Raw genomic sequence first — 25649 nt, forward strand, 5'->3', positions numbered from 1 at the left:
ATTAACACCCAGGCGTGCCTGCAGAATGAAACTGTGAGGTAGACAGGAAGTGCACGGACATCAGACATGGGTGTGTGTGGGGGTGAACAGTTCAATAGTTCATGGGGTTGTTGGGGGGGGGGGGGGGGTTGGTCGGAGCTGGAGCGGGGGTGATTAGCTTAGCAGTCCTTCCTTTTCGGAACGGGGCGGGGGGGTTGGGCCGTGATTTTTGGATGGAGGGGGGCGGACGGAGCAGGGGGATTAGCGGTCACATAATCACAGAGCTACCCCTCCAGTGAAAATCACAGACCCCGCCCCCTTTCTGCTGGCACACTTGGGTATTAATAGTGTATGGGAGACCATGGCAGTTGTAACACAGGTCAGTTGTAACTCTTGCAATTGCTCCAATCAGGAACAACTTAGGACTCACCTAATTCACTCTGCACATGCTCAGTTTAGTCCTTAGTCCACATGGGAAGTTGTAGTGCCGTGAGGCAGACACATCCAAATTTGTGAAGGAAAACATCATTTTGTGGTCAGTAATATTTTTTGCTCTAATTATTTTTGTGATTGCATAGTCTGCATTTGAAAGTTGTGTAAATTATCTTTGTAAGATAAACAAAGATTTATGCAACGGTTACTCCACCTGTCCACAAATATCTAATATAAGATATTATATCCTGTGTAGATCAGTGTTCTTATTTCATATATCGGCCAATATATCGGTTATCGGCCAATATTGGATATCGGCCGATATATTGGATATCGGCTTTTTTTAGCCCCTAATATCGGTGTCAGCATCAGCCCCAAAAATCCCATATCGGTTGGGCTCTAGTTTATAAGCAGATGAGATGTTGACAACATGAATTTGAATACATTAAAGTTATGGCAGAAGTATAATGGCTGTGATTAAACCAATACTGAAAGGCAAGACAATAGTGAAGACATACTGTAGTTTGGACAAGTTTCATTAGAAATGCAAATAACAACAAAATAATAGGAGGGTCATTTAAAAAAAAAAAAAAAAAAAAAACCTGAATACTCCCATGTTACTGATCTTGAGAGAATGACTGAGTGAACAGTGAATGAAGAAGTTGTGGTTCATGTGATGACTTCCTGTTTAAACCATGGCTGACATCTCTGACCATAAAAGAACTAATGTAAGTTCATACATGATGGAAATTTCATCACACAATAAGTAATTGTGAGTTGTTACCATGAATGTAGAAGTATGTTCAATTAAAGATGTGGTGATGTTGTTTTAATGAGTACTGAAGGAATGTATGTACAGCATCCTTTAATGAGTTGAATTACTTTGTGGATCACTTCAACAGTCTCTCATGTTGTTTTTGGGGAACTTTGTCCCATTGTCCCACTTTTCTTTACATTGTTGCTTCATTAATAGTTATGCATGTACAAGATATAGATATAGACATATACAAGTCATTAATAAGCTTTATAAAGACTAATAAAGAGCCAGAATGCTTCTAATATTTGCATTAAAACAAGTGGTGTTTTTCTTTCTCTTTTCTTTTAATGCAAAAAAATGGCTTGTTGCTTCAACTTTATAATCTGTGTTGGATGATGGACATATTTTGGATAAGAATGTCTTCTGAGTGGTTGATTCAGTTTATGATGCTAATTGTAAAGTGTCAACACATCACTGTGAGTTCTAGTCTCAGGTAAGATCTCCGTGGGATTTTCCTGGTTAAGTAAAGGTTAAATAAATAAATAAATAAAATAAGTAATAATAGTCCTTAGAAGGAGTATATATGGACTGAGCTATAACAACTCTTAATATATGTAACCCAATATAGCATGAGACCAGTGTTTCTACTCAGACCAAGAAAAGCTTTTGTGGCTCATGACATAAAATACCGTAGTTTATTGAGTTTTCTGACATTTAATGTCAATCAGCACAGATTCTGCCTATTTCAGAGCCACAATTTTGCATATTCATTTTCTGAATTAATTTAATATATTGTAACTCAGAGCCTTTACAACAGTGTTTTTCAACCTTGGAGTTGGGACCCACGTGGGGTCACCTGGAATTTCTGGGAATTGATAAAAATAAAAGGATACTAATAAAAAATATATGGTGAGTTGAGAGAGACAATCATATTACATAAACGACAAACTGTGAAGCTGAAACTGAAGCACTGTGGTTCAGTTTCTCTGTGGTTCTGTTTCTCTGTCAAATGTTCATTGTGGTCAGTTTCAGATGCTGCAGCTCTTTCATAATTCATAGTTTCAGTTCTCGTTTGTTCAGTATTAATTGTCCTCCTTGTAAATCACAGCTGGACTGACTGTACATATCCTGGCCAAGGAAAGTCCAGTTCTCCCTTTGTGCAGTAATCTACACCTGGATTTTCTGCCTCTGTCCATAATAATATACATTGTATAGAATAAATATCCTCTAAAATTAACATTTATTCGCAGCATAGTAAGTAATCTATTACATGATCAAAAACAAATTAGCTTTAGCAAAAAAATGTCTCTGTTTTGAATGTCTGGGGTCGCCAGAAATTTGTGATGTTAAAATGGGGTCAGGAGCCAAAAAAGGTGATGAACCACTGGTTTACAAAGTTTTACTTTGACTTAGTTTTAGACTTCTAAATGATTTTATATTTACTGGACCCTTTTGCAGGTTGGTTTTGGGCCGCAGGCCTTATGTTTAACACCCCTGATCTGCATCTAACCTTTCTTAAGTTACATCCATTTATTGACTAAAATGAAGAAATAATAATGAATCGATACTAATCCTTAAACACATTCACCACAGATCGTCAGTGGGCCCAGGTAATACACATGTGGAACCCCTAGAAAGCTGAGAAACTCCACTATTCCTTACTTTTTAAAGCATATTGGTAGGTTTAATCATTGAAAAGTTGGTCACAGAAGGTGATCACAGTCACTGAGGGGTCAATGAAATCCCTCCTCCACCTCTGTTAACCTTTGACCCTGTGCTTATTAAGTTATTCTGTAACATGGAGGGTCGTCATTTAAAGATCCAGGAACTTATTACAGCAGAACACAAAGTTATTTCACTGTGAGATAAGAGGACTGTTTTGCCACTTCTTTTTTTCTTCTTAATGTTAAAGAGGAATGAATCCCTCAGTTCCTCCGCTCTCGTGTTTCAGGTCATTGTTTTGTCCAAGTAATAATTCTATTACAGACTGAATCAGATTGTCCTCAGGTGATTCCAAATGCACTGGTTGTGAGACGACTGAAGCACCATTTGGTTGGACCTCAAAATATTTATCTAGTCACTAATTACTGTTTTTTTCTATTATTGATATTATTTTATAGAATTAGTTTGTATCTTCACCAACAGTCAGCTGTGATAAGATATCATATTTCCTGCAGAATCAAAGACGTTCTATTGAATCTCAGCTTTAATTGATTCCTGGTAAAAGCAGCGTGTGGTGATCACTGAAAAACAGGAATATGATGAAGAAGTTCAGTTTAAGATTATGTGACTTATGTCCTGTTCAGTGTTCAAACTAAGGGCCTGATTTACGAAGATCGCAAATAACGGGCGCAAATTATCTTGCTTGCACTAAAAAATGTGCTGCTATTGATTTACGTGTCACGGGTGATCGACTCAGATTTCCTGTGCAAATGACAACAGGTGCAAAGTCTTGGAGACCGCCTTATTTTAATGAGGATTTTGCATGCGCTATTTGTTGTTGTCATGGAGACAGTACGCTGAAATGATTCAGACGCAAGGAAATGTAACGATGGAGGAGTTTAGTCATAGGAGGTATTGCATGACTTCTCCTTATAACTGGACCCAAATCATCCCCTAGTTCACATGGCATTGCCTGTCCTTCTGTCATTTGCCCAACAGATGGCAGTATTGAACAATGCTTAATGAGGCCTCTGGTAATGAACTCTTTGGTGAAGCAACGGGCTGGACAGAGTCTGAGATTCGTTTGACCATCACCACACCTCACATGAAACACCAACATCAACACCATAGAATGACAGACAACAATACAAGTACACATTTTGACAACTCAAATTCTAAAATACCATTTACAATCAATCTTTTCATTTTATAAGGACAATTTTATATTCATAAACATATATTTAATTTTTTGTACCCGATACCCTCAGAAAAAGCAATAAATTTCAATCATATGAACCAAAGATTCTTCAAATTTTAACCATCTGTAGAGTTCAATAAAATGTAGTAACAGTGTAACCGGTGGTGTCGGACTCTGCATTGTGTTTTTTGAAGGACAAGAACCGCACGTATACAGGGAATGCACATACATCACTTCCCCCCTGGGCCACGCCCCTCTAAGTCAGACTGAGTGGCAAAAAAAACCCGGCTCTACATGGCGGAGCATAGCAGTAACTAGAGACGGGATTGTTCTAGAACTCATTTCAGCCACAAACTAAATAACGGAGAGTGTGTTAGTAGAGAATGGCTGTTATTCACCATCAGCAGGCAGTGTGTTTTGTTTTGCATGCAAGATATTTGGTGAGAAAAATGAAAAGTCGGTATTTGCTAATGGGGGATATTCAGATTGGAAACATGCAGGTGATCGCACAGCAGAACACGAAACTGGTGACACCCACAGAAAGGCCATGATCGCTTATATCAATCAAGCAGCTGGCCGTGGGACAGTGGACTCAGAACTAAAAAAACAGTTGGATGAGGAGTGTGAGTATTGGACACAGGTTCTACAGAGGGTTGTTGCTGTTAAGTATTTAGCTGAGCGTGGGCTAGCTTTCAAGAGTGATAGCCACAGGTTTGGAGACACCAACTATGGAAATGATTTGGGTAGTATGGAACTGATCAGCCAGTATGATCCTTTTTTAAAGGCTCATTTTGAAAAATATGGAAACACTGACAGAGGAACTCCATCCAACCTTTCTCTAAATGTGTGTGAGGAATTCATACAGCTGATGGCACAGAAGGTGCTGGATGAAAATATCAGTCGAGTGAAAGTTGCAAAGTATTTTGCTTTCAGTGTGGACCCCACACCAGATATTCCACATCTGGACCCGCTGACTTTCATTCTGTGCTATGTATCGCCAGAGGGCTGTATAGAAGAGCACTTTGTAAAGTTCCTCCCCATTGAAAGCCATACAGGAGAAGCACTTTATCTCCATGTCACTGTCCATGGTGCTGTGTGTGTTTGTGTGAGCTGGGGGGGGTTGAGTTTACGCCTATGTGCAGGTGCATGGGTTCTCAGGCTTTATAGTTTGATCTGTTGCTGCTGTTAAATAATTGTTTTTCCTGACAGTTGATGGTTGGTGACAATAATTTTTATCATGAAGTCAAACTTCCATCCATCTTGGTTACAATCTACTCGCTGTTATAGATTACCAAGATATTATATTTTATAATGAGGCTTGGTAATTTTGAAGGATGGGACAGGGGGGCCTACAACACCTCCCTCAGCCCCGGGGCCTACCATTAGGTTAAGGTGGCCCTGCTTGTATACACGCTCTGATGCACACAGTGTCTGGATTTTGGCTCGTCTCTGGTCCCATTTTCACCCAGTATGCGTGTACCTGTTGCTGGTCAAAGTTGTTTCCCCAACGACCCGGGTCACTGCTGAAAGGCTCATCTGGCTCTCCTCCCCCGCCCTGATGCTTCTGTCTCCCCCTCCTTCTCCCCCTCTGTGGCTGTTAACTCCACCTGCATGGGCCCTGGCTCAGCTGCCTCCTCCACTGGTTTCATTTGGGGCCTTCTCCGCTGTCATGTGAGGCTGATTTAAAGAACCCTGTCAGCTTTGGCATGGTCTTTAATAATTCTGACTCTCGATCATGCTTTTCTCGTGCCAGTTTTCTTTCATGGGCACCGCTCTCAAATTTCTTCTTCCCCGACATTTTGTAACTGAACTGACCTCTTGACACATGGGGGCGGGGCTGGGCTTACCAATTGGGATCAATATGCAGCTTCAGACATGCGTACAGTACGTATAAAAAGATAGACAGGAAAACTGACAAATTACAAATCGATGTTAGTTTTTATGCTTATGGAGTACGTAAAAATGATAGGCCCCTTAAGTCAGTAGGCCCCTGGGCTTCAGCCCCGGTTAGCCCGTGCATTAAGGCGGCCTTGTCCTCACCTAAGGATTTATCTGGAATACTTTATTTATTTATTTATTTATTTATTTATTTATTCATTCATTCATTCATTCATTCATTCATTCATTCATTTATTTATTTAGAATGAACAAGTAACTATATACACAGTAAAATGAACACTGTCATACTATGTTTCTGAATGGTGACTAAATATTTACACTCATGCATTGACAGTAACCAGAAATATTAGTTATACACAAAACACACAAACAGGACACACAAAGGGGTGTTGATTGGTGGAAATCAAAGCCATGCTGACTGGAGCTTCAGGGCCAGCGAATGGTGAAGCCTGACTGGTTTACAGGACCAGAGCACTGGTCCAGTCAGTCAGCTGGAGGCCAGAGATGGACGTCAGAGTGGACACCAATCACACAGGAGCGCTCACACAGTGCATTTTCCATATTCATAAGCACAGATAAAAAGTGCCTCTCCATCTCTAGGAACCTTCCATGGTCCTCACATCCTTCATAGACCGGACCAGAATAGTTATTTGAGATCCATTCCCTCATGAATGGATCAGTCAGATCAGATCAGGAAAGGACCAGTAACACACTGACTCACATGAAAATAGGATTTAACAGAAAACTAAGAACAGCAACAGGAGGAGAAGCAGCATTTATATGAAAAAGACTTCATTTCATGTATCGTTTACACATGTGCATTACAATGTACAGATCACAGTAGATCTACAAAGACACAGAACATTCAGTAACAGGCAGAAAATTGATAAAATGTAACTTTTTTTTCTTAAGACATCTCATGTTCATATTTCTTCAGGTTATTCACATTTTTTGTGAAAGCATTTTGTAAATTTAAATGTTTTCATGGAATTTTACTTTTTTACACTAAAACAAAGAGAAAATTTGGAGGTGTCATTATTTATAGGTTATTATAATAGTATTTTCCTGGTCTGACCCACTTGAGATCATATTGGTCTGAATGTGGAACCTGAACTAAAATGAGTTTGACATCACTGATTGAAAATATCTTCAGTGTCAATTTTTTTACTTTTCACAAATTCATCCCATGGGTCTAGATTGAACCCTTTGGTGGGTCAGTTTTGACCTGGTATTACACCGGTTTTGGTGTAATACATGATGTTTTCCATAGAGCTGGAACCCTCCCCAGCTCAGACTCAAGCTACAGATCTTAGAGGTTCACACAGTTGTCCATCACAGTCCTTCAGCAGAGACAAGAGCAGAGCTGCCTCCAGAGTAAAGTGGAGAACATCTTATAAAATCCAGATCATCACCTTCACCCTAATCTGACAAACCAGACAAACAGCTGCTGTGGACGACTAAAGTCATTAAAATACAGGACTGAAGGTTATGGAAGATCCTTTATTTCCACTGCCATCAGAGTCTACAACAGCTCAGTCTGATTTCAAGCCTTAATTTTACTTTTATTTGGCTTCATTTTAGGGGATAAATAAAGTTCATCTGTATATTTAAAATGACTTTTGCCACAAACCACAGAACACAAACCTAAGGCACTGCAAAATGCACATATAGTGGTAGGGCTGCCAACTTTTCAGAAATCCTTGGAGTGAGATTTTATGGGCTCAAAATTTCCCCCCGCGTAGATTGCAAATTTTGTGATTTCCCAGTGATTCTTCGCACACTTTCGTTTGTAAATGTGGCGTTCCTGTTTTAACTTCATAACTTCATTTCCTGTCATGCAGCATGGTACTGCGCTTCTGTGACTGTAAGGCAATTATATTCCAAAATGACTAATGTCTCTGAAAATATTGGTCCTATCAACTTGCCGAGATATTTAATGTGGAGATGGGACTATTCTTCAACTGTAGGTACTAAATTGGCCAGTTAAAAATGTCTACATTTGTCAGAATCATGTTGACGCACACACACACACACACACACACACACACACACTCTGAGCCCTTCCAGTATTATGATATAGATAATATAACATCGTTAACACTTCTTCTGTCAGTGGTCATGCTGTAACATCTGATCAGTGTTTGTGTGGTTTGATGTGGGTTATAGACATGTGACATGTTGACAAATCGTCCTTTGTATGAAGGAAGTTACAGCTGTGTGATGAACATCTTGTATTGAAAAGATCATAATGAGGATGTACTGTTGTTTGAACACTTTCATTAGAAATGAAGCATCGTAAAATAAACTGGAAACAAAACAGTTGGAGAGTCGTTTTGTGCTGAATCACATTCATGTCATGGATTTCCAAACAAAACCAACAGAATATTCTTACCAAGTTGATCAGGGTCTTTCTGGATCCTCCTTGATGTGACATTTTCAGCTGAGACCAGTTTGTTCAGATCCATCTGGTCATGACTCTGACCTCTGATAAACATGATGGTTCAGGTTCTCCTGTTGGGAATCAGTTTAAGAAAAGGACACAGTGAATCTTTATGTCTTTTCAATCCTGAGTCCAAAATACTTCAGCCAAAACATACTCTGGTCATGTCTGATTCCACTGGTCTACAAGTCAAATGCTTCCACAATAAAACCAGTGAAATTTTACGTGTGAGTGACTGATAAAGAAAAATCAAGTCAAAACTGTTGGTTGGCTGAAGTTTCCAAGATACAGTCTGGGGTCAAGATGTGAAATTCGAGAATTAATGAGAGAATGGGTTTAACTCCAAAGGAATATTAGTGTCAGAGCTACCAGATCTACTTCAACACACTGTCTGTACATGACAATACATTCACTGTACAGGTTCTATCAGTGGAACATTTATAAATCTATTGGATAAACGTACATAAATCAACATATATGTGAAATAACACTTCATTATATACCTTGAAAACATCAGCAAACCAGCACTTTTGTCATTTGTTTTCCAGTGAACCTTATTTAAATATGCAACATTTAGCACATTTAATCTCTGAAGCAGTTAATAAAAAAAATTGTAGACAAGTGTTGTTTGATACCAACTAATAAAGAAACTCCTTCATAAAACTAAGTGTTTTTACTTTATTTATTTATTTTTGTTGTTGTAAGTTTTCATTTTCCAGTTCATATTATGCTTTCACATGGACTTATTGAAGTGCGTGTCCCTGACTGAACTGTGCCAAAGTCATTGTGGTTTTCAGTGAACTATGATAACATCAGTCGACTTCCTTCAGAACACACAACATGCAAAAGGCATTTAAAGCCTCCACCACAGCGGTAATGATCTGTTTTTTTACATGTTGGCCAGTGCTGCAGGTCTGAGCCTAAAAACCTGAAGAAAAAATGGAGATGGACGACATTTATGACAATGTTGAGAACAAACCTGCCTATTCCAGACCTTTGGCCCATCAGACCGGTGAGAGTACTGATTCCTACATGTGTTTTCCAGACTGGTCTCAGTGTTACTGTTGTTTTATTCTCTGGTCTGTTTCCTGTCCTCAGCTCCTCAGGTCTCAAACAGGGGCTTACGTGGAGCTGTTGTCTTTCTGGGGTTGCTCTGTGGTTTCCTGGTCGTCGGACTCATCGGAGTCAGAGTCCACTGTGAGTCTGGGTCCATGTTTTAATGAACTGTTGGTCTGTGTTGTCGTTTTCTGTCAGATTTAAGCTGCAACAGTGCAACAAGTTTTCACATCTTTTCCTTCAGTAAAAGCTCCAATTCCACTTTGGTCCAAGTAAAAAAAACACCATCCACTTGAATCAACTTCTGAATAGAGTAAATTCTGTGACTGTTGATACTTTCTTGGGTTGTTAATGCACACGTTGACTGTTGTGTCACCATTGGCTTCCACTGTAGCAGCTGCACATCTTCATGGACTCCACGTTGTAAAAATGTTCTGAACCCATAAAGACCCAAACATCCACTGGTGACCAAAACCATCTCCTGATCTAAAGTGTTTAATACCTGTTGATCCACTAATCCTATCAATACATGGAAAGAATTGGTGTAAAATACAGTTTGTCATCTTTGTATGGTCATCAGATATGACCCATTTGGACGTTCAGAGGCTCTGTAGTTACCATGGAAACACTGTCATCTTCTACAACATTGATTCACCAGTAAAACTTACGGAGTTTGATAAATGACAGTGGATGGACACACTGGGTTTTATGTTCAGTTAATGATATATTTACTGAAAATGTGATTTTTTTTCCTCAGTTTTCTGTGTTTTGATATAATATCCTTTGAATTTACTCTGAGTTTTCATGAACATCTACATTAAATACAGGAAATTAAATATAGGAAGGACAATATTATAATAAATGATGGTACATCACTTAAGAAAGGGTAAATATAGAGAAAAAAATCATTTGGGAACTGACACAAAAGTAGCTTAGGTTATTATCAGATTACTTCACTGTGGTTAGATGAAGTAAACATTGCTCTGATTAATATTCTGCTTCAAATGTGACATAATTATAAGTGAGGCTGACGTTCCTCCATCACCTTCCACAACAACATCATGATCACTCTTTCAAACTTTCTAACTTTTCTTCTGAAGCCCTCCAACCTGTCTGCTAACATGGACAGTCACTTTGCCTTTTTGCTGCTCATCACAGATTGCCATATAAAGACAAATCGTCTTTCATTCTGTTTTTGTTGCAAGTCACTTCCTTCCTCGTAGATTTGAATAGATGTGTTGTCGCTCTGCTTTCGAAGCCGTCTCACTGCGCTGCCAGTCAAACCGTGATGGTTATGGTGATCTTTATGGTTAAAGAGGGTTCGGCAATGGCAAGTCATCACTGAAAAGGGTCAAACTCAGATTAGAATATTTGGAAATCAGAAAATCAGCACTAAAAATGATCAAAAAATCATTAATTAGTATTTATGAAAACATTGGGGTTGATAAATGTTTCATAAACTAAACTGAAAATCAAACATCTCAATGGAGGAAATACGACCAAATACTTGAAAGTACTGCAGTAGAAATAAGTTTTCAGACACCCTTAAAATTTTACATCATCTGAAATATTATAAAATAGTTGTAGGAAAATCTTTTTCATATTTCTAAATGTGTGGCTGCATCAGACAGACACAAACAAATGCAGCTGAGTTTTTGGCTTATTGTTAACAACAAATAAAACTATATTGTTGTCAGTTTCAACATGTCATGTCCTGGATGTGTTTCATTATTTTACTCAAACATCCAATTTTCACATTGATGTAACTGAGCACGTGCAGAATGGAGCATGTTGGTTTGGAGAATGGAACAGTACTGGGCACAGTTCAATGATTTAGGAGTGATTCTTAATGCAATATATGACAGATTCAATGGGTGAACTAAAACTTTTTTCCACCACTCTGCTTTGACCATTGATCTGATGGGAAAAAATAAAGTTCTAATGATAATTTTCTGAAAACTATATCATTTTGTGGATATTTTCCTAATCACTGAAGAAAACGATAGTGCACATGTAATGCCAAAGTTAGTAAATACTGATTTCCATCCTTTTTCCAGATTTTCTTGCAACACGTGCCTTGGCTACGGAGAAATCCAACCTGACGGAGGAGAGGGACCGGCTCAACGCCTGCCTCGTCAAAGCCACTCAGGAGCTGAAAAAGCTTGGGATGGGTGAGTCCGTCACTGAGGGCACATAATATTCCTGAAAAAACAAAGAAAACTGCATCTGAAAAATGGTTTTCAGTTATTTATTTACTACACAACAGGACTGGAGGGTCTACACGTAGCATGAAACTATTACGTTTCTCACTGGGAATGGGCCTGTTAATATTTGAAGTGAGGTAAAATATGTCCCTTATAAATAAACAGAAAATATATGAATGCCAGTAACCAATGACCTCTGACAGATCACTATTTAACAACCAACACATCATTCATGTCCATCTTCTGTAATGTGTTTCAACAGTCTATTAATGACATATAAACACAAATGAAGAAATATACTTTTCTTTTTTTCTTTTGTTCATACAAGGGATAGTTTTTAGATGTTACCAGTTGGACAGTTTCGACTGTGACTCCAGTCTTCCTTAGAAGTGTCATCCGACGAGCTGCTGACGTGCCATTTATCAGCTGGTCGGCTGACAGCTTTGACAGGTTGATGGACTCCTGACCTAACATGTATGTTGGGTGATTGACAGCAGACAGGCAATGGTGATAGCACTGTCTCTGCTATAAAGTTTTTAACGCAATTTCAGACCATTATTCCCACATATGTGAAAGAAAAGTGGAACATTTTTTGGGTAGAGGAAACTCTGTGACTAAACCATCAAATCTGATAAAAGTTATTTAAATGATGAGCCACAGTAAAAGAGGAATGGATTGGAATCAAAAAAGAAATAAACCTTAACCCTAATATCTGGAGGAAGACAATCCTCCATTTTGATACTGCAACTCCTCAACATATACTTATAAACAGTATATGTATGTTTCTGGAATGAAGTAGCCCCCTAAAGTGAGTACCAAAATACTAAAATGAACCTTGGACTTATTTTATGTACTTTTATTTCAAATGTAATGCAGAATTTGTAAAACACATTAACAGAAATTGACTTTCAATGTTCACTGCCTTTTTCCTTATTATATTATCCTTATATAATACAAATATATAAATAAAAATAAATAACTTTCACAAAAAGAAATGATAACAAATAATAATAAAATAATAAAAGACAGGCAACCCCTAACTAGGTAGAATGAATGTAATCATCTTTGTATGGACACTCTGTAGATGATTCCTTTTACTTTAATCTGTGTCGCCTCACCTTAAGGGTGGCAAATCTGTTGATTACATTCTGGTGTTCAACTTTCTCAAGCATCTCTTTCTCAACTGACATCACAGCCAGATGCTGGAGTCTGCTTTGACCCATGGTCCTCCTCAGCCACGTATGGAGCCGACGCAAGGCACTAAAAGACCTCTCACTGCTACAGCTGCTAACTGCTACTGTCAAGGCAACCTGAAGAACAGCTCAGAATCCAGGAGACTGTACACTGTCAACATGTCCTGAATGTCACCAGCCTCACTTTTGCGCTTCAGAAAGTTTTTGGCAACCATCACTTCCTCTGATTTAAGGTCAATATGGTAATGCACTGCCAGTGCTGACAAATGAGGCTCAGACAAGAAGTGGTCTGAGGTTGGACTGCATGCCTGAATTCCATTAAGCAAGTCCTGATTCACACCAGAAAAACAGTTCTCAAGTTCAGAGATCACTCTGTCCAGACAAGGAAACAACAATTTCCTTCTGAGTTCTTCTGTCTCAGAAGAACCACAGACTTCACTACCTGCCCCACAAGTTGACTCAACAACAAATCCATCCATTCTCTTTGTCTTCCGCCTCTGTCCAGAAGACAGTTCCCAGACTGCCATCTGGTTTGCCTCACATATAACCTTTACTGTTGCATGAAGATCTGCAGCAGTGACATCACTACGTTTCTGCTTTAGAGTCTCAATCACTGCATCTTTGTATGTCAGAGCTTGGGCAATATCTATGGCCTCCTTCTGTAAATGTTTGTGCAAACCTGCTGTTACAGACAGGAGATCCTGGAAAACAATCAGCAAATACACAAAGAAGAATTTACTGAGTTTTGCCTTCAATCCCATTGCCATAGCGTGTTGATAGTGCAGAGGCACTCAATGATGGCAGTGAAATTTTCAAGCACTGCAATCACTGAATGAAGCTGGCATTCCCAGCGTGTTTGACAACTGCACAAGTTCTCTTCGCTCCAATCCTAACTTCTTCTGAGTGTCCACAAACTTATGATAGTTCACAAGTGAAACACTGAAGAAAGAATGGACACTTTCCAGCATGACTATCGGTCGGCCTCGAGGAAATTCTGGCAAACCATCCCGCGCCTCAGAAGGGGAAAGCAGTGCGCCACCAACACTGTTTACAGTGGAAGTGGGGAGCTGCTGACCTCGACTGGGGATGTTGTCGGACGGTGGAAGGAATACTTCGAGGATCTCCTCAATCCCACTGTCACGTCTTCCATGGAGGAAGCAGAGGCTGAGGTCTCAGAGGTGGACTTGTCCATCACCCAAGCTGAAGTCACCGAGGTGGTTGGCAAGCTCCTCGGTGGCAGGGCACCGGGGGTGGATGAGATTCGCCCTGAGTACCTTAAGTCTCTGGATGTGTAGGGACTGTCTTGGTTGACATGTCTCTGTAACATCGTGTGGCGGTCGGGGACAGTACCTCTGGATTGGCAGACCGGGGTGGTGGTTCCCCTTTTTAAGAAGGGGGACCGGAGGATGTGCTCCAACTATAGGGGGATCACACTCCTCAGCCTCCCGGGGAAAGTCTATTCCAATGTACTGGAGAGGAGGATCTGACCAATAGTCGAACCTCAGATCCAGGAGGAACAATGCGGTTTTCGTCCTGGTCGCGGAACGCTGGACCAGCTCTATACTCTCCATCGGGTGCTCGAGGGTTCATGGGAGTTCGCCCAACCAGTCCACATGTGTTTTGTGGATCTGGAGAAGGCGTTCGACCGTGTCCCTCGTGGTATCCTGTGGGGGGTGCTTCGACAGTATGGGGTCCGGGGCCCTTTGCTAAGGGCAGTCCGGTCCTTGTATGACCGAAGCAGGAGCCTGGTTCGCATTGCCGGCAGTAAGTCAGACCTGTTCCAGGTGCACGTTGGTCTCCATCAGGACTGCCCTTTGTCACCGGTTCTGTTCATTATTTTTATGGACAGAATTTCTAGGCGCAGCCAGGGGCCGGAGGGGGTCCGGTTTGGGGACCACAGGATTTCATCTCTGCTTTTTGCAGATGACGTTGTCCTGTTGGCCTCATCGAACCTGGACCTTCAGCATGCCCTGGGGCAGTTTGCAGCCGAGTGTGAAGCGAGCGGGATGAGGATCAGCACCTCCAAATCCGAGGCCATGGTTCTCGACTGGAAAAAGGTGGTCTGCCCTCTCCGGGTCGGTGGGGAGTCTTTGCCCCAAGTGGAGGAGTTTAAGTATCTCGGGGTCTTGTTCACGAGTGAGGGAAGGATGGAGCGTGAGATTGACAGACGGATCGGTGCAGCGTCTGCAGTGATGCAGTCGCTGTATCGGTCTGTCGTGGTGAAGAAGGAGCTGAGCCGAGAGGCGAAGCTCTCGATTTACCGGTCAATCTACGTTCCTACCCTCACCTATGGTCATGAGCTTTGGGTCATGACCGAAAGGACAAGATCCCGGATACAAGCGGTCGAAATGAGTTTCCTCCGCAGGGTGGCTGGGCACACCCTTAGGGATAGGGTGAGGAGCTCAGTCACCAGGGAGGAGCTCGGAGTAGAGCCGCTGCTCCTCCGTGTCGAGAGGGGCCAGCTGAGGTGGCTCGGGCATCTGTTTCGGATGCCTCCTGGACGCCTCCCTGGGGAGGTGTTCCGGGCATGTCCCACCGGGAGGAGACCTCGGGGAAGACCCTGGACACGTTGGAGAGACTATGTCTCTCGGCTGGCCTGGGAACGCCTCGGGATCCCGCCGGAAGAGCTGGAGGAGGTGTCTGGGGAGAGGGAAGTCTGGGCATCCCTGGTTAGACTGTTACCCCCGCAACCCGGCCCTGGATAAGCGGTGGATAATGGATGGATGGACTTTCCAGCATGTTGAAGAGCTCTGAGGCTTCAGAAACAGCGCTACAGGTGCGACATAGGACTGGATTCGACTCATGTGCATAGCAATGCACATATATCGCCTCAGGGTGCTGCTTTTGAAAATGGGCGTGGACCCCTCCAACTGCCCCTCTCATGACAGCTGCCCCATCATAGGTCTGTGCCACACATTTCAACTGATCAATTCCCTTCTCTTGCAGCAGTTATTGATGCAGCATCAAACTGTTGCATTTCTGTGAGGGCTAGGAACCTCTGTTTGACTGCACCCTTCACAGACACATACCTCACACAGTGTATTTTGTTCTGTCTTTCCATCTCTGGCTTCGTCAGCCATAATGGCATACATCTTAGATTCCCTCATCTCACTAACAATAGTTGCAGTTACCTCTTGTGAACAACATTCAATCATCTCATTCTGACTGCTACACGAGAGGTATGTAGTGTTTGATGGGGGCGTATACCTCTGCAAGAATGGATCAAACTTTTCCAAAAGTGTCACGCACTCTCGGAAATTCCCTTTATTGTTTCTCTCTTCTGTTTAATAATAACCTTGAAATGCTATTACTTGCTTACCCCAAAAGCAGGTCATTGCTACAATACGTTTCAGGTATTCCCATCTTTCACTAATTTCAGTGGCACTTGCTGCCTCTATCTGATCTACAACATTGCCTTGTGACAGACTTGCTTTGTAGCTCTTCCAGCAAACTATACTGTCCTTGTGTGACTGAGTGGCAGTGGTGTGCACAGACATTTTGGGGGGCAGGTGCTCATTGAAAAATAAGGGCACTTTGTTATCAGTCAATCACTGTTGTTTTATTTCTCTGAAATAAACACACATTAAAGGTTTTTAGCAAGTTAGGCAGCTACAACGATAGCTCAGTGTATTGGTTGCAAAATAAGAAAATTGTGTTTGTTTCCCCCATCAGGAAAAAATAAGTGTTCAATGTCTCACTTTGAATTGAGGAGTGAAGAGTGCAGCATCACCACTCTCTAAAGCAGAATCCTCCTCTGAGCCGTGTCTTTAAAGATTCCGATTACCTCACTGTGATTTATCTGGATGTCTTTCTCTATGGCAAGCAGGAGAAGGTCAGAGAGCCGTTCTTCTCCACACAGACTTCTTAGTTTGTTTTTGATAATTTTCAGCTTTGAAAATGATCTCTCCACAGAAGCAGTTGTCATTGGCAATGTCGCACTGATTTGTATCATCTTCACAAAGGCAGGGAAGATCAGCTGGCCACTGTTTTCCCTCAGTATGGCAAATATTTCTTTGAGGTCTTTTGCAGGAAAGCTTGAGTGGAACACCTTAAGCTCCGTCTTCAACTGGTCCTTGTCTTCTCAGGATTCTGGCAGTGGGACTTTTGCTGTCGCCCTTGAATCTCCTGTTCAGCTCCTCAGTCATAGTATCTAGAAAGGTGAAATACACACTGCTCCTGAAGTACGCCTCCACAGACTCAAACTGAGCACCTACTTGAGACACTGTTGGGCTGTGTTGGAAATGCACTGGCACTTTCCGTTTCCTCTCTTGACCAGGCACTACAGTAGGTACTGGAATGTTGAGACTCTCTGCCTTCTCAGATGCACCTGCAAATATTTCCTCAAACCACTCCTCAGACCTCATGGTTCGGAATGTGTGAAGCACACCATCAATTACCTTGTAGGCAGTGGAGTGGTCCAAGTGTTCTTCCTGCAGAGAATCTGATGCCACAGCAGTGACTTCAAACACTGGGGTGGCAATTTCCAGGCAGAGAATAAATATGAAGTTGATGGCATTTCTGTACATCTGAGCATCACCTCGAGCCAGGTTAGGTGGGTTGCTGTCACTGATGTCATCAAGGAGCTTCAAAATAGCTTTCAGATTTCTCTGAAGGGCCTTCAGTGCTTTCTCCCTGCAGGCCCATCGGGTATCTGACAGCTGCTGGAGCTCCATAACACGCTTTCCAGGACACAGTCTCCTGCCATTTCACCAAGGCAGCATGGCGCTTTGGGGAGCCTGTGCAAAAGGCATTCAGTTTCTCCACAAGGTTGAAAAATGTCACAAAATGCTTGTTGGACTTTGACGCTTCCACAAGGACCAGACTGAGACAGTGTGCCTTGCAGTGCACATAGAGGGCCTTCTCATTGTGTGCACATATTCTGGCTTGAAGACCTTTATACGTACCACTCATATCGGCTGCTCCATCGTAGCCTTGGCCATACATATTCTTCAGATCTAGGCCATTCTTCTGCAGAAGCGAGAACACAGTATTCTCCAGCTCCTGGTCTGTAGTTGTATCAACATTGCACACTTCCATGAATCTCTCCTTTATCTGCATATGAAGAAAATATTACACCACAAATGTCACTTGCTCTTTGTGTGAAACATCAGAGGTTTCATCAAGTAGGAAGGAGTACATTTCAGCCTCTTTTATTTCACTTTTCTGAACCGAAAGCGGGTTCAGAAAATGAATGAATGAATTATTTCACTTTGTATCTTCCTCCTGATGTAAGTACCCAGTGCTGCAGTTATGTCATTTTGGCTTCTATTAGAAAGCAGAGACACCTGGGGCCTTGTCTTGGTGACTTTGACTTTGGCAACTATTTCCATGTGTGTATTAAGCACACTGTCATAGCTGGAAATCATATCTACCCGTTCAAGGAAGTTTCCACGGCTGTTAATGGACTCGCTCTCATCATGTCCACAGAATACTAGTCCCTGGTGTGCAAGATATGCTGTAATATCAATTAATCTTGTCAGGATTTCTCTGTCTGCCTCTCTCGCTCTCTTACTTCCACTCCTTTATATCTGAAGTATCAAATGCCGACTGTGGGGCCTTTTTTTGGAAACTGGTCCATCGGACCATGCTCGTCATGTGCATCTCTGTGATGGCATGTTGCTTGATTTTTTTGAGAGCAGTGTTCCACTTTCTAATGCCATCACTTGTCCATACTGTTCTGTTTTTATACTTCTCTTCTGAGAAGAAAAGCCGGCAACAAAAACAGTGGATTGAATTAGAAGTGGCAGAGTATTCCAGCCACAGATTCCCAGAAAACCAGTGTTTCTGGAAAGAGCGCCCCTCAGTATTTTTTGGGTAAGGCATATCTGGTTGACATGGGCCTACACTGCAGCACATTGAAATGTAGCTGTCATTACACTTGATATGAAATGTGTCAACATGGGAAGGATCTGTTGGATATTGCATAGCAGCTATCTCTTTAATTGTATCATCTCTTTCACATTCAGCTGCTACAACATGCCTTTGTTGTTCTCCCTCATTTTGGTCATCAGAGAGCACTGTTTCTGATTCTGTAACTGTGCATGACCCCGGTGCTGCTCTGGACTCTGCTTTATCTGTGTACTCTGGGGGTTCAACTCCCTCATCTTCCATGCTGCTGGTAGAAGGTCTATTGCAGGACAGCACAGAGCTGTTTCCCTGTTGTAGCTGCCTAGAATTGAATAATAGTAGCTTTAATAATATATATATATATATATATATATATATATATATATATATATATATATATATATATATATATATATATATATATATATATAGTTTGTTTTTTTTTCTCAAGTTTTAATAAGAGCCTATTAAGGTAAATACAAGATTACTGCAATTCTTGAAACATAGAAATAACTTATGGTTGGTACAAAATAATATAATTAGCTTATAAATAGGGATGAGCCAGACACTCAGCTGAAACAAGTATCTGGTACAGATAATGCACTTTTGAGGCGTATTATGAGTCAATATCTGTCCTTGTGATGAATGAAAATCCTCATTAGCTGACTGTATCCTACTGTTCAGCTTCATGCCTGATTTAATATTGCAAAACTACTTTTTGTTATAAAAATAAAATGTGGACAGCTTTTAAGATGGAACAGTTCAACTTTAAAATCTGACTTAAAAGGCCCTAAACAGTGAACATGACTCTGGTCTTAACTCTGACCTTTCATCTTCATCTTCCTCTTCCTCCTTGCTGCTGGTGGATAATTTTATCCAGGTGAGCGGCTGACGGCTGGAGCGCCCTTTCTTTTTCTCTCTTAATCCTCTCCTTTCTGGGTATTATGCTGCAATTGGTAAATAAAAAGAGACCAACAGTATGAATAAGACTCTGTGGTTACATTACAACTAGGGATGTCCCGATCACATTTTTTTGCCCCCGAGTCCGAGTCATTTGATTTTGAGTATCTGCCGATACCGAGTCCCGATCCGATGAATGGCCGGCAGAGCTGTGTTGGTAAAGTAGTGACGAGAAGGCAGCTCATACCGTGGCTCCAGGTGCTCCAGGAGACGGCGAAATCCGACGTTTGTAACCACAGACAGCGGCTGGTCATCCAACACGATAAATTCAGCTATCTTGGCTGTGATCTTTTTAGTCTTTTCGCTGTCCGCAGGCAATTTCTCTTTATTTTTCAACGTCTCTTTCTGTGTCGGCTGGTTCAGTGTCTTTGTCTGAGTTGCCACAGTGAACTCAGAGTATTGGGCAGGGTGTTTGTTTTTCAGGTGGCGTATCATATTCGTAGTGTTGAATGCAGCTCTGTCCTTTCCACCACGCGAAATGCCCAATTTGCACACATTACAAGTGGCTGTTGCACTGCCTTCGCTGTCCAGTTTAAAATACCTCCAAACTGCAGACATTTTCTCTGTCCCGAGGTGACACGCTTGCCCTGCGTTAGCCTACTAACTACCGGCTCACGACTATTACGTTGTCTGAGTTCCCCGCCTGATAATGATATTGTGGAACTTATTAAAATTAAAACTAAGCCATTGTCATTCCATTTGGCAATCTCTTTGTACCTCAGGATGAATTTAAAACGTGAACATGGCCATGCTTGTTGTTTTATAAGGTTAAATCTGATTATTTTCACCCGATTCTGATCATTTGAAAATCACGTGATCGACCCCGATTTCCGATCACGTGATCGGATCGGGACATCCCTAATTACAACAACTATTCAACTTTTCTTCTCTTCTTTTCCCCTTTTTTTTTTTTTTTTTTTTACAGGCAATTAGGAATTGCCTGTTTGTCTTTTAAATAAAATTACTGCAAGTGTTAATTATGTAGCCTAATATAAACCTATACAATACTAAATATTCAGCTCAAATATACTGATAGATTGACATGCTGTGATGACAAACTACTGACATTAGTGGTGCTCATTACATGACGTCATATTGATTTGGGCTAGCGTCTAGCTTGTTAAGCTATCTTATTGATCAGCTGTGTGGTGCTGTATGAGACAGGCTACTTCACAACAATGAGTTTAAATGCAAGTTATTGTTTGGCAACTGAGGTTTAAGGAGCAAACAAACACTGGACTGGATTCATTTATGTGTTACCTGGCTGTAGGGGCAAGGGAGGCGGTGTGTGTGGGCAATGCATTACATCTGTGGAGACGTGCTGTGCTGTGTGGGGGCGGGGGGAATAATTGGGGCATTACTACACGCTTTTAATCGTCCAGTATTTATAGATGATTATGTTGGCATGGGCCACAAACACTCTTTAAAAAACAAAACAAAACAAACTTTGAAAAGGGCACTTGCTTTGTCCAGAGGGCAAGGGGCAGGCGCTAGAGCACCACCTAGTGTGTACCTGTGCACACCACTGCTGAGTGGTTTCATGTTTTTCAAACTTGCTTAGTGCCTTTTGCCAGTTACTGACTCCATCATTCACTAACGCATCATATTTGAGACTTGTGCCAAATACCCAACAAGCAAAGCAGAGAGCAGCATTTTTTTTCTAAAAGAATATTCCAACCATTCAAAGCTTTTGAACCAGTTTTCTTGAAAGGCTCTTTGTTGTGTGCCAAATTGAGTGAGTGGGACAGTTTTAACTGTTTAGGACCAGTAGTCTTATCCCCTAAATCAAAAGAAATATCTTGAGAATGTGCTGCTTTGGCTTGGAGGCAGGTATGCTGCTCTCTGTAACTCTTCATCTCTTTTTCTGGTCTGCTCTCTCTGTATCTCTTCATCTCTTTTTCTGCTCTCTTTGTATCTCTTTTTCTCCTCTGCTCTCTCTGTATCTCTTCATCTCTTTCCCTGGTCTGCTCTCTCTCATCTCCCACAGTCTCTCCCTGTTGTTCTCTTCCTTTATAGTGAAAGCAAACAGTAAAGCATATAGTTAATTAGGAAAATGTAATGAATATGTCCTGTTTAGAATGAATTCCATTGATAACATTTGTGTATAAGTAAAATGCTTCCAGATTAAAAATAGTGAAATCTAACATGAGTCACTGATAAAGAAATTTCAAGTGCCCTCTTTCATTGATAAGAGAAATAAATAAATTGGTCATTAATTTATAAATGAACCTTTCATCAGAAAACATAATTACTTAGCTACTTAAACTCATTTTGAATAATATAAAAAAGAATTTTTAAAATGTTACCAAAGCTTAAACAAGATGATTGACAACAAAACTATTATATGAATGTATTTATTGTGTTTTATATTTCAGCATTAATTCTCCTTTATTTGTATTCAGTACATGATAATCACACATTTTCAAGTTATTTAATTCAAACACAGAAGATTTGAGACACTGTGGGTCTATCAGTGGTTCAGTCTGTCAGGGATGTAATGATGTTCTTTCCTATCTCCAGGTCCATCTAATGTGGTGTTCTCGGCTTCACTGGTAACCACTACTGACTGGACGTACGAAGGACCGTTTGACACTGACGTTACACTGATCTTCAAGAGAGTGGTAACTAACGTTGGCAACGGATACAACTCCAACACAGGTATGACACACACTCTCTGTTCCTCTGCCCCCCCCCCCCCCCCCCGCTTTGTCTTTACACTTATGAGTAACGGAAAATTTAAGTTTGACAAAAATAGTGATTTATATTGTGATGCATATCAATATCGTCTGACATGAAAAAAATTATTGTGATGTGATTTTTTTTCTCCATATCACCCAGCCCTATGTTATAATGCACCCATAGGCTGTAAAGCAGGGCTGTTCAACTATATTTTCCATACCCAGCACATTTTCAACATTTTTAACTGTTACCCTGTTGTGTTAAATTTTAACATATCATACCATCACAGTCACAGTAACTTAGTTTTAAGTGCAAGTAAGAAATGTAAACATTACATTTAAAGCAGTGGTTCTTAACCTGGGTTCGATCGAACCCTAGGGGTTCGGTGAGTCAGTCTCAGGGGTTCGGCGGAGGTCAAGACACACACTTGACTCATTAGTCGGGTGTGTGTGTCGGGCTAGGTCCGTGTATGTAAACAAACGGCTTCGGAGACTCTTTCTCTGATTGACATCCAATATACGCGGTGTATTGTTGTTGCTTATAGCACTACAACACATCCGGAAGTGTTTATAATCTCTTCCACTCGTCTGACGATGAATTATTTGAGTATTTTCCACATCGTTGTTATGACTTTTGCTACTTCCTGTTAACCACGGAGGCAGCCATGTGTAGCGTTTGTTTACATTTTTCGGTCACCACATTGGTCAGTTACAATCATGTGACAACCGACGCACCGTCGCGGACGGAGAAATCGTATTACGCTAAAGCCGAGCTAGTGCTGTAATAAAACAACGATCACAAAAATACTGGAGTATAAAGAGAACTTTTTTTTTGATACACTACATGCAATTATCTTTTTTTTATGTCAAAATTGCGTGGTTCGGAAAGTTCGGAGCAAGATGAAACGAAAACTGGGTTGACCTGACGGCCTACACATACACAACAGCAGAGGTCACACTGATTTGCAGTAAATATTCATTATTATTGTAGCCTGATGGAAATGAGGTGATGGGTGTGTGTTCAAATGTTAAAAATGATAAATAGCATAAATACAATAAGTTCATTATTGGAATACATAAGGTTAAAAATTAAAACCATTTCAGTGTGGTAGTATTAAAAAAGATCATGTCTTTGTGAAAAGGTATGTAATTTGTTGTGAGTTCATGCACTGTATTGGTTTTGTTCTTTGAGCACAGTGATGTTAATGCACGGTTCATTTTGTGCACCAGTGAAACATATGCCTGTGTCTTGAATTTGAAAAAAATCATATAGTATTTTTTAATAAAGAAGGGTTCGGTGAATGCGCATATGAAACTGGTGGGGTTCAGTACCTCCAACAAGGTTAAGAACCACTGATTTAAAGCAATTTATGACCATCAATATTGTTTTGGTCTCTGACCAAGACTAATCAAATTTTGTTAAATTTTCAATTTTGCACCATCAACTTTGCATCTCTTCTCCATTGAATGCACCATGTTTTTATGTTGTTTCATGTTGTAGCAAGTCTCTCTTGCCTTCCCTAAACAGTGGCAGGGCTGCAAAATGGCGTTAAGTGTCACTAATAGCCATTTTTACTGTTCAGCACAGGGGTCTCCAGCCTTTTATCCTCTGAGCTACTTTTACATACTGAAGTTGCCACAGAGCTACTCAAATTTAGCAACATGTATTTACATAGCTAATTTTCATGCATACACATATTTGTATCATATAAAACTAAATTCCCTTATCCTGTCAAAACATATCAATTAAAAACAGAACACCTTTGTGCACATAAATCCAGCATCACCCTATCACTTCTACAGACTCATCACACTGGACTGAAACCCAGAGGCACCTGTTCAGGTCCGACTGCAGCTGTCTGAGCACATGCACAGATAGCACACACACCAAACTGGGCATCAGTAATAGCAGATAAAGTCTCCGTCTTATGTATATGGTCCCGGTCAGAATAATGATTCCACCACCGCAGTCACAGACTCTTTCATTCTACCTCCATCAGTGAGGAGCTGTTTGTGCTTGTCCAGGATGTGAACCACTTTAAATGATGCCTCAATTTAAAGGAGTGATATGATGTATTTTCCAACATTTCCCTGTGGTCTACATAAACTCTGCTCAGGTCTGAATTCTTTATTAATTCACCTCCACAGGTCCATCTTCAACCATATTTCTGAGTAATGACACAAGAAAGGTGGTTTGGAGCGCTGGCCCTTTAAATGCAATCACTTATGTTCGTTAATACAGCCAACAACTGAACATCAGCACAAAGTTTGGACATATTTTCAGTGTTTACTACCACCGCTGCTGCTGACAAAGTTATGGTATACTCAGAGAAATGTTTGTTGGAAATCTGGACCTTATATGTGCAAATGTCATGATGTAACTAGTTATAGACGTAACAAATTAAGAAGGAATTAAAACAGGTTGTAGAAATCCACTCGATTTTTGCCAAAATGAATATAAAGACAGCTTTGTAGCACCTGGAGGGTTCAAATTCAAACTGTATGAACTATTAGGGTCCAAATACACAAATTAATGTGTTGTTATATTATTGACCCATGATGAGATACTGGAAAGGGCCTGGTGAGCCACCAGCAGCTCACGAGTGACGTGTTGGAGACACCTGGTTTAGCGGCTGTTAAACTATTTATTTACTTTTTGTGGGTAGAGGGGCTGCGGGCTGGTTCTGGCCCACGAGCCGCCTGTTGAATAGCCCTGCTGTAAAGTCATAGCCATAATGATTTACATTTTACATGAATCACAACTCCTTATGCAAATGTTTAGAGTCAATTATGAGCATACCTATATAATGAGCTTTAATGTGCATATATGTATAAGTCTTCAGACATATTTACAGTGTTCTACAAGTATCAGAGCACATTAACGCAATATTTTATACTCAAATGTTTTTGACTTTATTCCTGTAGGTATGACTTTCTTCTTGCACCATGATGATTTTTTTTTTCTTCAAATATGTGGTGTTCTTCCCTCAGTGTGGTCCTAATCCTCCATCTTACATTCTGAGTTTGTTAATCCCACTCCCCTCTCTTTCCTCCTGTCCACTGACCATCCTTTAATGACCCATCATGTTCACATTACATGTGTAACATCAATGTCCAGTGGATACATTATTGTCTGAAGTTGTAATTGTCTGTATTGGATTTTAGATTTGGGTTTGAGTATGTTTTCGTCCCGGTCGTGGAACCCTGGACCAGCTCTATACTCTCCATCGGGTGCTCGAGGGTTCATGGGAGTTCGCCCAACCAGTCCACATGTGTTTTGTGGATCTGGAGAAGGCGTTCGACCGTGTCCCTCGTGGTATCCTGTGGGGGGTGCTTCGGGAGTA

At 40.9% G+C, this 25649-nt stretch overlaps 1 protein-coding gene across 2 annotated transcripts in view; it reads left to right on the forward strand.

Annotated features, from left to right (window-relative positions):
• Positions 1–9208: 9208 nt before the first annotated feature.
• The window catches only part of LOC115412609 (complement C1q tumor necrosis factor-related protein 3-like), a 41745-nt gene continuing 25304 nt past the window's right edge, over positions 9209–25649 (forward strand). For both annotated transcript variants that reach the window (XM_030125205.1, XM_030125204.1), the window contains exons 1-4: positions 9209–9379; positions 9466–9564; positions 11481–11594; positions 22148–22285. In XM_030125205.1, coding sequence (XP_029981065.1) covers positions 9307–9379; positions 9466–9564; positions 11481–11594; positions 22148–22285 — 424 coding nt within the window. In that variant the 5' untranslated portion in view covers positions 9209–9306. The remainder of the gene's footprint in view (positions 9380–9465; positions 9565–11480; positions 11595–22147; positions 22286–25649) is intronic.

Source organism: Sphaeramia orbicularis, chromosome 21, assembly GCF_902148855.1.
Source record: "Sphaeramia orbicularis chromosome 21, fSphaOr1.1, whole genome shotgun sequence".
NCBI classification, from domain to species: domain Eukaryota; kingdom Metazoa; phylum Chordata; class Actinopteri; order Kurtiformes; family Apogonidae; genus Sphaeramia; species Sphaeramia orbicularis.